This window comes from Trichoplax adhaerens, genomic scaffold (genome assembly GCF_000150275.1).
Source record: "Trichoplax adhaerens TRIADscaffold_2 genomic scaffold, whole genome shotgun sequence".
Taxonomy (NCBI): domain Eukaryota; kingdom Metazoa; phylum Placozoa; class Uniplacotomia; order Trichoplacea; family Trichoplacidae; genus Trichoplax; species Trichoplax adhaerens.
Window position 1 is genome coordinate 939,742 of NW_002060944.1, and position 14,095 is coordinate 953,836.

Genomic DNA, 14,095 nt, shown 5'->3' on the forward strand with positions numbered 1-14,095 from the left:
TGATCATTTTTTCTCACATTGAAATAAATATCAGAAATGTATAAAGGAACGCTTTTAGAATGTAATTATCAGTGTTTATATATATTCTAGTGGATGATGCTCTCGTTATCATCAAAAAATATGAAACTGTACATCTCATGGTAAATAATGTAAACACCTTTAGGTCTATTTCTACCTATTTTCTGATTAAGAGGTAACATTAAATTTCTGAACTTGTAAGCAAACAATACCTTTGTGTTTATATATAAAATTATTACAATAGCCATTACTATCTATAAATGTCTTAAATTATTGGTATCAATAGTCGAGCCATTTTGAAGAGCGATGGTTACAATATCACCGTTACTGATCAAATTATGCACTTAGTTGTAGTGAAGCATTGTAAAATGGGGGAATACTTCTGTATTAAGAAGAATTACTTAAGAATTTATTGATCTAGTTTATTTCAAGGTGCGGATAACCTGAAGAATGGCTAGATTTAGTTAATAGTAGAATCTGATGAATGTAATCTACTGTTATGATATCCAATGTATTAGTATTTGTTAGTGGAAATTCTATTACGGACGGTTATCACGTTCTTTTGCTATATTTCTTATTATTGTATAATCTGTAGGCAAAAGCTTGTTTAAATCACGATACTATTATCATGGTTATACTAGTAGATAAATTATCGCACAGAGCTATCACTTTTAACGAGAATGTACTGGCATTAATGTTATGACTTGCACCAGTCAATATTGGTATCACTAGATAAGATTCGTATCGTTCCACTGTATAGTGTTAGGATGCTTTTAATGTTTGCACCTACAATTAATTCCAGGCAACTATGACAATTAATACATTTATATTTCAAATAAGCCTGCAGTATGTCCTGTTATCAAGAACCAACTAGCCAGTAATTATTTATTTGCAATATTGAGGTGACGAACTTATGAACAGAATTGCTATTATCACATCTATTCAAGGCATAAAAAGTCAGTTACGCAACATAAGGATATACACATTACAATATAAAGAAATGTCTTTTTCTATATCTAATTCAAGTACAGCCCTATTACACTTGTGTAACAGCATTTGAAGAAACTATCAAATTAGGTGGTCATTATTCACAATTGATTGTAAATCTTTCAAACGGAAGTTTTTCCTCAAGTTCTTGATGCTTTCAAGCAGCATTCGCCAAAGTAAATGAAATTTCCAGTTGAGATATTAGCAACACAACCATAGTTATGCTTTTAAAGTTCATTTGGTATGCAAATTTAATCAATGACCGTAACATTTTGGCTACATTGGTAAAAGATTGCAGCTGCAGCAGTTTTTGACTTTAATTCAGAAACCTCCAAGTCGTGTGCCCATTCCACATTTCCCCACTTAGCAGTCTACAATATTTCATAAATATCAGTCAGTAGTTGTCAATTAACATAGTTTGTCACTGTCATCACATACTTGATAGTTTACTTCTAATCTTGCTAAATCAACTGCTTCATCAATAGTTATATGGCGATTAGTAACTGCCAATGCAATAACAAGTGACTTTAAGCTTTCAACGAGCACAGTTAAGCCTAAAAATAGGAAAGTATAATACGTATAATAGCAGTCCATTTCATTTATAACATATGCGCAAGCTGAACAATCCAAGAGATTAGCAATAGTATCCATACCGGTTAGTGACCAAGCATCTAGGCGCGATACTTCGTCTTGAATAGCATTCTTGACAGCTGGAGAATGATCAGCACCAGTAAAACTAGTACTACAAGATAACCGTACCTGAAATCTATTTAGAATGAGCAAAAGTATGAAAGAAATCGCATGTCAAGAGAATGTAATTGCGATAATCGCGAATGTAACTGTACCAAAATAAGTTTAAACTATGTTATAGCTTACCTATCATTCATCCAGTCAAGTAAAGGATTCCAATAATGATTTTGGACAGCAACAAGGTCATTAGGTTCAGTTGCGCGTATGCTAAAGTGGTTATAGTACGCATCCATACAAGACCGATTAAAATTCAGCATGTCTAAACAATAATCAACCAAGTTGCATTCCAATTTCAAAACGTGCATTTACCATATAGTGTCTGTGGCTAAATATTCCATGATTTGTGCTGTTTCAACTCTTAAATTATCGTTACGAGGTCGATCTAGAGCTCCATTACACATTACCGTCTGTCCAAAATAACGGTTACATCAATAATATGCAAGTACAGCATAGTTAGTTGATAGCAGTTTAATTATTCAAATTATTTTTAAGGTAATACTATCCAAATTATAGCCAATAGATAAATAGTTAATAAGAGATTTAAGGTAACGGCATGACTAAGACGTAGGAGAAATAGATAAAGTTCAACGTCTACATGTATAAATCGAATAGATAAATCTTATTTACGAATTAATTGATCCGATGAGGTCTAGCTGCGAGATTGCATTAGCTTTAGTTTAGATCGGCAGTAAAACTGTAGCAAATCTAAGGCATTTGTATCTCTAATTCAGAAAAACTATTGACTTAAATATCCATCAATAAAAAATAGCTTTCAGTTCTAATGATCTGAGAGCATCGTTGGATGCAACTAGCTATACTATTGCAACCTTACCAAAGGCATATTATGTGGAGCAATCTTTTTTCCTTGTACCGCCCACTCTGTAGCAACTGCTACTGCTAGTAATTCATTCGGCACAATCAACTGTTGCCCATTGCGAGTTTTCAATGGCTTAGAATCTAATTTAATCAAAAATCCTCCTAAAAATAAAAGTAGCATAGTATCTACTGTTAGAATGGCAGATATCGTACTGTCGGTCTTAGAAGCGTCGCAATTGATGAATGTTGATCATTTGTTCTCTTTTTTCACGCACTACAACATTTTATTCCATTACAGCACAAATATAGCTAATTAACGGTATTCGATGATACAATTAACCTAATCAAATCGTTATTATTTCGTTTTAGCCCTCTTACCTTGAATTGTTTCTATCGTCACATTCTTATAAAATCTTTTGATATCTGTTTCAATACCAAAGTATCATGGTTAAATACAGCTAAAAATACTGAATAGTTGCCATGTTACAAAGTATCTAAATCATCTATTTTCATGGATACCAATTGTTACATATGCCTATTACCAATACTGATATCTAATTTGTAAATTGTGTCCTATTTTGGACGATAGCACCAGTACTAAATGTCCATTTCTATCAGCGAAAAAGAGACGAACACGACTTTAGTCCATGCAGTATCGTAGAAAGAGGATAGAGTAGAGATTGAAGCGGACGATTTATTCCACACTAGCTACAGTAACGCGTGTATCATCCATAGTATGAAAACTAATACCAATTTAATGTTTACTAATCCAACTCAATCCCAACCAATGCAAATTATTTCTACATCATACATCGACACTAATCGACACCATGAGCAATTCTGAGGCCATCAGGCATCCGATTTCCCATTTGAAGATAACCATCGAGGTCGATGCATATGGTATAATAATCCAAGATTAAACGAAGAGACAAGCATAAAAAGTAAATTACCTCGTAGATTATTGGCAAAGGTAATTTCCGTTTGGTGTACTCGGCGGATAAACTGGTAGCGACGCTGCCAACATGATGCAAATCTGCTTGTGATGCTGCGAATACAAGCCAGATTAGCAGCCATGTTGGTGACCGGATAGAAGCAACTTGGTAGTGATTGGCTGATTTTACTAACTCCACTTGAATTACGCTCTCCTTTCAACTGTTTCCTATGGAATTTTACGCATGTATGATACAGTATAGTACCGTAGTAAGCACTCTAGTCTACCAACAACAATATACCGTCAAACGACGATGACAGCAAACTCGCTACAGACATCCGGACGATTGGAACACTTTCAAGCTGCTAGAAATGCCTGGCAACGACGATGATGGAATTCTTCTTGGTGAATTAACTCTGCTGCAGGAAACAGTTTAAGAGTATCTATGGAATACAATTTGTCAGAATTTCTAATGCTGTAGTAGTGAATATGGATGATAGGAGATAGTCGTTACCTCCGTGTTCACGCCGTAGAAAAATAGAACTATTGACGTCAACACTACCTCTCATGATTGTCTGCAAATGGTGCAATGGTTGGTTATACGCTTACGCGAGTTACTAGCAGTAGCAAGCTGACTAATTTCTTGAATTTGATTACAATAATAAGGGCCGTTTCTCGTTTCCATTAGCTCATGTGAACGGAAGGCAAGAGCGTACTATAGATGGTGCAATTTCACAATGATAGTCACAAGTTGCAACTGTCTCTCATAGCTTTAGTTGAAGTTAAAGCTGCATGCAATTGGTCTGCACATTTGTGTAATGTACAGTACTGTACTACTGTAAGTAGAAAGTTAACAAAGTTAATGTGCAACAGAAAGGATCAAGAACTCTCGTCATCCATCTGGATTTATTTACCTAGAGAATTTCAACCTAATTGACTGCTCAAAATTGGAAATCAATCCATAACCTTTTATAGAGAACGAGCAGTAATAACGCTAAAGACAACAGTTGTTAACTAGCTAGATCTATAGCATGTATATTACATTGTAAAAATAACAATTTTAGTGTTGATTTGCAACGGAAGTACGAGAACAACACATAACAATTTTTTATAGCTACCTTTTAGTACTTGGATTCTCTAGGAATTGCATAATATAAAAATACAGAGCATTAAATACATTACACTGCATATCATTTAGATCGTCCACGTAGCTCATAACTGACGCTGTTGCAACCACTTTAATGAGCTGCTGTTTTATCATTTATCAATTAAACATTGAATAGATGTAACGTAGAAAACGCAAATTATTGATCATAAAAACAGACCAAATTGCATTCCACTCAATGCATAGAATCATTAAACTTAGCCATTAGCGAAAAGATCAGGTTATAATACATTTCAGGTTAGATAGCGTATCTATTATTTTACAAATAGGATCTGAGCAAAAATTACATTCAGTTAAGGTGGTTTTGATTTCATGACGATAGAAAACTAGTGTACTAATATCTATACTGCATTATCAAATATTGTCGATTATAATTCGCAATATAAGCTCTTTCTTCAAATAAAATTACGTAAAAGAATCCATCTCTTCATTCATGATTTATGCCGTTACATTACTATCTGCAATTTGGCTACCATCGGGGTTACCGCCAAAGCCTGTTAAGCAATAATATCAACTTCGTTACAACCAGCATATACTCTTACGATTAAAATTAAAATCCATTAACAGTCTTTCTATCACGGTATACATCTACCTTTACTAGTGAATATTTCGCATATTATTTAAAATATTATACACTTACTGTCGGTAATAAGCCGCTGGGTATCGTTATTAGCAGTTGTTGAGCCTGATTCTTGATTCGTTGTGGTGAGTTTATGGACGAAGTATGCTACCAGAAATAATCCAGAACTTACAAGATACAACATCGGAAATAGCACTATTAAAGCAGTCCGTAAATTGGAAATGGCTGTCAGGGGTGGCACCAATAATGGCATTAAACCTCCTACAGTATATTTCCACAAATACGTAAATTAAACATAAGTTTGTTAGTAATTAATAATTTATAATTAATCAATTATGAGAGTATACACTGAAGTGTACTTGTTATTGAGCAAGCATCATTCATTCAAGAATATCCTATTCAATTTCTCTTACCGATATTAGTGATGATGAATAGATAGATTGCTATTGCTGAAGTTCGAATATTACCAGGTACAATCTCGACAACCACAGTCAGGGTAACACCAATCCACATTTCTCCAATTAAATTATTGGGAATTAGCATAATAAATGCAGCTGGTGGTGGAAGTAGTAAAGCCATGAGAGCAAAAGGTGCAGAGCACACCTATAATATTGTAATTATATCAAATACCAGAATAACTGTAAGAGTGTGCAAGGAAATATGAATTGTGTTCAAACTTATCTATTTGAAAAATGATCTAGATTGAGTACCTGGCTAGCTATTAGTACCCATATACGGGCTTTCAAACCATAAGATGTAACTAAACGATCTGAAATTACACCACCTAATAATGATCCTAAAGAACCAGCAACTAAAGGAATCCAAGTGAGATAATCCGCAACCAACACACGTGGATAATACTGATTAAAGAAAGGTTTTGTATTATAAGCCCATACGTAGCCGGCAGCATTTCTAATCGATCCAGCAATGACAAGGCATAATAAAGTATAATTTTTGAATGGAGCGATGGCTATTATAGGTATTACCGTAGTAGATAAAATAAGATATTAGAAATCCATCAAAAAGTTATTCAAACTATTGTTAGTCATGTGCTATCTTATATTCATAAAACGAATTTGATAAGCAATAGATTCTCTTCATTAAGTTAAAAGGCATGAAGCCACAAACATACCAGCTTTAATACGTATCCATGAAAACCCCTTTGGCGTATTTAATGACGCATCCCTATTAGTTTTGGGAGGTTCTCTGACTGTAGCAAATATAACAATTGCAATGACGAAGCCAGGAATTGCAGCAAACCAATATACCCATCGCCATCCCTGATTTAAAATATTTGCTTTAACGACATAATCGCCTAAGGTAAAAGATAAACTATAGCCCGTATAGATTCCCCAATTATATATGCCAATGGCAGCTGCGCGAAGGCTCTAATCCAAAAATATGGCGTATTGTAGCATAAGTTATTGATGTGCTATTTTCAAGGTATATTAAGATATTTTTGATGTCTTGAAGTAAGCTTTACTATATTATGGAGTTATAGGCTATAGCGTTGACTTACAGAAGGAAAATAATCTGCAATAATACTTGTGGCAAACGGTGTGCAGCCTGCTTCCCTATATAATAAAATACGCCATTAGACTACTAAATAGCATAATGGCATAGTAGCATTTTGTAACGTAATGACGTTAATAGAATCTTGTGCCTACAGTTTTAATAGATTAATCATAACTCTATTCAACTACGTTATCCATCACAATCTATTAAACATGCTAGAAATACTGTTTATTACCCAATACCAACGGCAAAGCGAAGCAATAAAAGCTGCCAGTATTTTTGAGTAAATCCAGTAATGAATGTCATAGTACTCCAAAAAAGTAAACAGCCAGCAAGGAGATTACGACGATTAGTCATGTCTCCAGTTGCTGCTAAAGGAATTCCAGCAAATGTATACACAACTACAATCAGAATATGATGAGAAGAAAAGTTATTCACCGTCAAACGTCATTTAAACACCTGTGGTTGTTAAAGTGATATTATATACATGTATATATCGAAAATAAGACCATTACCTATAAATGCTGGTCCAGCTAGTAATTCGAATAACACTCCTTGTCCATTATAATTATACATACAGACATGTTCACCAAGATGGCTAACTTTACTGTCACACCTAAGTGTAGGTATAGAAATACTGGTAGATTAATCATAAACTTGTATTGCATCGATCTGTATTAATACTCGCTAACAAAATCCTTGTTACAAAAAATTGAAATCAGTATAAACGGAAGAATCTTCACCCTGGATATAAGCATATCGTAATAAAAATAATAATCTTTTCACTTACATTGATTCCATTTGATGAGCTGTTAGAGTTTTATTGATGATTTCACATGATATATTTCCAACTTGGGCTTCGCTATAGGATGTATTAAGTAGGCAGCCTTTATCACCCCAATGCATATCTTGAGCAATATAAATGGACGTAACACCAATAGCATAGCGATCAAGTTGATTTAGTAGATATGCCAGCAATAATATAATGAGTACGTAAAATGGATACCATCCAACTTTACGAAATTCTAAGATACTTTGCTTGATATTCATGATTTGACTTTTGTTTTTACGGACTCAACTTCAGAAAGCTACGCCAGAACTTGAAAGATTTAATGCAGTTTTACGAATCTTATAATATAGACAATAATCTATCAATAAGTTTGAAAACTTTGAAGCATCAACATGACTATCTCGTCCAGTAATTTATTAAAGTTGGTGGCAATCTATAGTAAAGTTCAAATCAAGCTAGGATAAAATATTACTCTATTCAGTCCAAGAATTTGATATTCTTTCTGCAGCCAATCTGTAACTTAATGGAAAAATAATAGCTATAAACGTTCTGAAGCAGTTAATATTCGTTTATAATAGTCTAAAGGACTTGATCCAATTCTAGGATAGCCAAGTAGCCGAAAAGAAATGCCATGTAACACTTTCAATTTGGCAGCAATTCACAAGCAGACAGTCAGTTAGTAAATATAGACCTCGATATACTAGAAATTTATATAATGATCAACTTTGACGAAAATCTTACGCTTATATAAGTCGTATTTTTACTACCATTACTCGATCATGACTACTTATAGCATACGTATACAGTCGATAGGCCTTTATTCTACGCAGTAAAGTGTTTGCATTCTTTTTCTTACCTCTGCTAAAGGTTCTATGTTTCAAGTAGCCACTTTCTGGATATGTTAGTGCCAGGTACCAAGCCCATAACATATACTGTATACTTAATAGAAATACGAATGGGTCTTACTATGCTATGAATTACTAACTACTCTAGGCCCTACTGTATACTATAAGTCCATAATACCGACTAAAACAATTGCTAGTCCTTACACTACTGTAGTAAACTGCCGCAATTTAACACTTTCTCCAGTATAAACTATTTCTTCACGATAAACTAGTAGAAAGAGTAAAATCTACTATTAGAGATCGGATCTCTTGACTGTTGTAATGGACACTATATAGTGTATAGTATTGCTTACAAAGGTCATCTAATATGTAGTCAATAATTATAATAAACTAGTATAAGATGATAGCTAGTTCATTATTTTGCTAATACTTAATAGGTATACTAATGGGTCTTAATATGCTATGAATTGCTAACTACCCTAGGCCCTACCGTATGCTTTAAGTCCATAATTCCGACTAAAAGAATTGCTAGTCCTCACACTACTGTAGTAAACTGCCGCAATTTAACATTTTCTATAGTATAAACTATTTTTTCACGATAAACTAGTAGAATGAGTAAAATCTACTATTAGAGATCCGATCTCTTGACTGTTGTAATGGACACTATATAGTGCACAGTATAGCTTACAATGGTCATTTAATATATAGTCAGTAATTACAATAAACTAGTATAAGATAGCTAGCTCATTATTTGCTAAGAAAATATGGATCAGATCTGATCCGTTTAAGTTATTTGTATCGGCGATTAAAAATGATTTATTCGAAAATAATTTATTAACGCTCACTGACAAACGTCTCACTTTCTAAGCAAGATAATTCTTTAGAAATTATTGGAGTAAAATTGCAAGTCAAATCATCAAGTCAGTGCTAGAAATAATTCATGTTGAGGTAATTTTAATGTCAATAATACTAGGTTAACTAGAAGTATCAATTATAATTTATGCTATAAAAGCAATGAATATATATGAATGTATCTTAGGGAAAGGCATTGCAAATAAAGCTGTAAGAGTGCTTTGAACCATTTTTTAGTGCTACTTCTCTATTCACTCTCTTCAGTTTACACGATACGAAAGTATAAGTTACTACCTCATGAGTATATAGCGCACCGTAATGAATTGAATTTATTAAGCAGCCCATAAAAGAAGCTATGATTGCGATTAAAGGAATTGAAATCCAACATTTATCAGTCAAAAAATGGAATCAGAATGGTAAAATCAATTACCATCTGCAGTACAATAAAGTCAGATATAGCCAATTCTATTTAGACAGACTTCTAACCAATAATCAACATAAACAAGATAAATATCCCTTAATTGAACATTTTTGTTATATTCTAATTGCTATTTTATTCCTAAAGATCGAAAAAACGGGAGTATTTTTAGAAGCACTTTGTATAAAAATACCAATTTACGGGTACTGATTCCATTCTAGTAGATGCATTTAAACTACGATTAGTAATCTAACTTTTAAAGCAAGAATATTTCACAGGCAGAAAAAAGGCCAATAATTCATGAATTGGACCTTAGGGTTCTTAGTTGAACTGTTTTACCATAGTTTATTCGCGGACAAGATCCACATAACAAGCATCTCGACATAGGACGAAAATTTAGAGTTGAAGTCATCGCATCAAAGGATTTAGTTTATCTGCCATCTTGATCACTATTCACTTTCGTCACTTTCTAAAGAAATAAAAGATTTGATAAGAGAATAGCGTTGACATAGAGTAAAGTTTTCGATTATTGCTCTATCTAGCAGTATTTTTAAATGTCAAGACTGTAACAGCCCGTAGTTGAGTATGGTAAACAAAGTATTAATCACAAACTTACTATCAGTAAGCAGTCGCTTCGTGTCGTCTATAGTGCCTGCTGAGACTGAATCTTTTTCGTTTTCTTTACTTGTAAATTTATGCACCAAGTATGTTACCAGAAACAGTCCAGAGCTTACAACATACAACGATGGAAATAGCACTATTAAAGCGATCCGTAAATTTGAAGCGGCCGCAAGAGGAGGCACCAATAATGGCATTAAACCAGCTGCATTTCGATATATAAATTGAATACAGGTGTTGTTATAAATTTCTGTACTAAGAATATTATTGGGAGTACATGCAACAGAACCAAAAATCTTTGAAAGATCATTTATTATTCAAGTACGAATATACCTCCATTCGATTTTTCTTACCGATATTAGTAATGATAAAGAGATAGATTGCTATTGCTGAAGTACGAATATTGCCAGGTACGATCTCCACTATAACAGTCAGAGTAACACCAATCCACATTTCTCCAATTAAATAATTGGGAATCAAAATAATAAATGCTGCTGGTGGTGGCAATAGCAAGGCCATGAGAGCAAAAGGCGCAGAACACAACTATAATATTATTATGATACCTTATTGCGTGAAATATTGTATAACTCATACCGTTTAAAAGTAATCGAATAAATAATTTTAATAATATAGTTGATACCGTAAAATTATATTTAATCAAAGTCAATTACCTGGCTAGCTATTAACACCCATATTCGAGCTTTCAAGCCGTAAGATGTAACTAAACGATCCGAAATAATTCCACCTAGCAGAGATCCTAGAGAACCAGCAATTAATGGAATCCATACAAGATAATTCGCGACCATTACTTGCGGATAATATTGGTTGAAATAAGACTTTACATTGTAAGCCCACACATAACCTCCAGCATTTCTAATAGATCCAGCAATGACGAGGCATAATAAAGTATAATTTTTGAATGGAGCAATAGCTTTTGAAAGCAAGAGTAAAATTAAAAATCATGTAAATAAATCATCGTGATAAGTAAGAGAATATGATATTGCACTTATTATGGTTTATGGCCGATAGTACCTGTATAGTGTACTCTTAAATGTAAGGCCTATGCTTTTATTACAAACATACCAGATTTAAAGCGTGTCCATGAAAGCTTTTCTGACATATTTGAGGATTTATCTTTATGCGCTTTTTGAGGTTCTTTGACTGTAGCAAGTATAAGAATGGCGATAATGAAACCAGGAATTGCGGCAATCCAATACACCCATCGCCATCCCAGATTCAAGATATTTGCTCTAACAACGTAATCACCTAACGCAAAGGATAAACTATAGCCTGTATAGATTCCCCAGTTATATATAGAAATGGCAGCAGCCCGAAGATTCTAATTAAAAATGTTAAACTGGATAAGTTAATGATACACTATATCCAAAGTTAATTAAGAACCTGTACTAGTATCATATGCAAGTTTACATTATGATTAACATGGAATTATCGTATTTACTGAACTTACCGAAGGAAAGTAATCGGCGATAATACTTGCTGCGAACGGTGTACATCCTGCTTCTCTATAATATCATATTAGCAGCTATATTATTATCAATGGTATCATTTATCAACAGTCTAACATATTGATATAATATAGAATTGAATCTACTAATTATTTCATCTAAGGTATCTTGTATCAATAGTTAAACATACTTATATTAATATAGAATTGAATCCACTAAAAACTTCTAATTTTAATAATTTCTTTTACTCTTAATAACTATCAATAATACTGAAATTAAGTACCCAATGCCAATTGCAAAGCGAAGTACTAAAAGCTGCCAGTACTTTTCAGTAAATCCAGTGATGAATGTCATAGCACTCCAGAAAAACAAACAGCCGACAAGAAGATTACGACGATTAGTCAGGTCGCCAATTGCCGCTAGAGGAATTCCAGAAAATGTATATACCACTACGAATAGGACAAAAAGCGGAATAGAAGAAAAATATGACTTGTAATAGCAGGTCATTTTACCAACTATACAAGATTAATGTCATACAGGTAGCGAAAATAAGGCCATTACCTATAAATGCTGGCCCAGCCAATATTTGAAATAATTCTCCCTGTCCGTTGTAATCGTACTTACAGACATGCTCACCGAAATCATTAACTTTGCTGTCACATCTAAATTAACAGACAAGGGATACAGTAGACTAATTACTATATAAAGTCTTTTATAAACTTTTGCTACATCCATCAGCAATTAATATCCGCTAATACAGTCCATGCTATGATAAAATGAATTGGTATAACGGTGGGATAAACATGAAGCTAAGAATAAAGCAAGAAAAGTGAATACCATCAATCACTTACATCGATTCAATTTGATGAGAAGTTAGAGTTTTGTCATGGATTCCACACGATATATTTCTAAATTGGGCTTTACTATAAGACGTGTTAAGCAGGCAGCCTTTATTGCCCCATTGCATTTCTTGAGCAATATAAATGGATGTAACACCAATAGCATAGCGATCCAGTTGATTCAATAGATATGTTAGTAGCAGTAAAATGAGTACATAAACTGGATAGCACCCAATTTCACGAAGCTCCAACACTTTTCGCTTGATACCCATGATTCTACTTATACTAGGATACGGCTTAAAGATTTAGTGTAATTTCATGATATTTTTAAAATAAGTCACAAGCTTTCTTGGAAATATTGATGTATTCCGATAGCTGGTTCGTAGTAAATGCTGATGCGAATTTTCCTAAAATTGAAATCAACTAAGGATTTAAAATGAAGCTTTCAGTTAGAGATTTATTCCTTCTTTCCACAACCAACCTTTAGTCTAATTAAGAGATGATAGTGTTTGGCTTCATTAAGCTTTTAATTTATAATTTATAGCTGGTTAAATCTCATATTCTCATATCTGATTAATTGAAAAGTAACATCATTAGGATTACAGTAGAGTTACAAGTAAAGTTCTGTAGTCGACTCGCGTCAGTAGACTTGTGTTCAAGTTTTGTATGGCACTGTTTTATAAGGCGAAAATCCCATCTCGACCAAAGAGCATGTTATCGAGTCGTAAAATAATATTCCGGAGGGACATTTATAAGGGTTTATTCTTAAGCGATTTGCATAATTGATAATATATTCCAATGGCCGGTCTCTAGGGAACCCCATACTTTCTCTGAGAATTAGTGAATGGATTCCAACTATAGCGTATTAGTAGCACATGACCAGACAGCAAGCAGAAAGAACTACACCACGGTATAAAAGTTATATATATTGGTAAATGAGCACTGTAATTACCATCTCACAAAGTGGATAAAATGCAAATTGCTCTCATACGGTACTCAGTACAATACTTTCTTTCCCAAATTTTTGTCCAGGAGTAACCAGTTCCATTGACCTTTTTTTGAAGTAGTCTTGTCGTGTAGTTACGCCACCAAATTGCGCCATTAGATCTTCGAGAAAGATGCAATTTACTGTAGTATAAAGTATCTGATTTTACATGATGCCAATCAAAATGATGAAAAGTTCGTCAAATCTTACTAGATAAATGTGGACAGCATGACCAAATCTTTATTTACTCTGGTTCTGGCATAACCAACATGGAAAGAATTATGCGCCATGGATAAGCGATTACTGTGGTAGATGCCTTTACTAATTAGGAATGGACTCCATTAAGGACTATTAATAACTGTCATGAGTATGACAATTGCTTCATTATCTGGATGCTTATTGTACTTTATAAATCTGACAATTATCATTGCATAGTCCTATATAATGATACTTTTGATGAACTACTTTCACAACAAGAGATTGCCCATGCAGTCGTAGATGATTATAATTCATCTAATTA

General features: G+C 33.6%; 3 protein-coding genes across 3 annotated transcripts; all 3 read right to left on the reverse strand.

Moving 5' to 3' along the window:
• Positions 1-1,256: 1,256 nt before the first annotated feature.
• On the reverse strand, positions 1,257-2,998 carry TRIADDRAFT_21486 (uncharacterized protein; the record flags this gene model as incomplete). The annotated part of the gene is made up of 7 exons (XM_002109718.1): positions 1,257-1,376; positions 1,444-1,559; positions 1,659-1,771; positions 1,882-1,962; positions 2,065-2,162; positions 2,588-2,733; positions 2,950-2,998. Coding segments are annotated over 7 exons (723 nt in total), but the record flags the coding sequence as incomplete, so codon positions are not given.
• A 2,289-nt stretch (positions 2,999-5,287) lies between these two features.
• TRIADDRAFT_20550 (uncharacterized protein) lies at positions 5,288-7,812 on the reverse strand (the record flags this gene model as incomplete). Its single annotated transcript, XM_002109719.1, has 8 exons — positions 5,288-5,508; positions 5,661-5,850; positions 5,958-6,217; positions 6,380-6,635; positions 6,767-6,821; positions 6,998-7,163; positions 7,278-7,360; positions 7,553-7,812. 8 exons carry the CDS (start codon positions 7,810-7,812, stop codon positions 5,288-5,290), a joined length of 1,491 nt encoding a protein of 496 aa, XP_002109755.1.
• Positions 7,813-10,359: 2,547 nt separating this feature from the next.
• Positions 10,360-12,823, reverse strand: TRIADDRAFT_13389 (uncharacterized protein; the record flags this gene model as incomplete). The annotated part of the gene is made up of 8 exons (XM_002109720.1): positions 10,360-10,490; positions 10,639-10,828; positions 10,957-11,216; positions 11,369-11,624; positions 11,754-11,808; positions 12,035-12,200; positions 12,313-12,413; positions 12,603-12,823. Coding segments are annotated over 8 exons (1,380 nt in total), but the record flags the coding sequence as incomplete, so codon positions are not given.
• Positions 12,824-14,095: the final 1,272 nt, after the last annotated feature.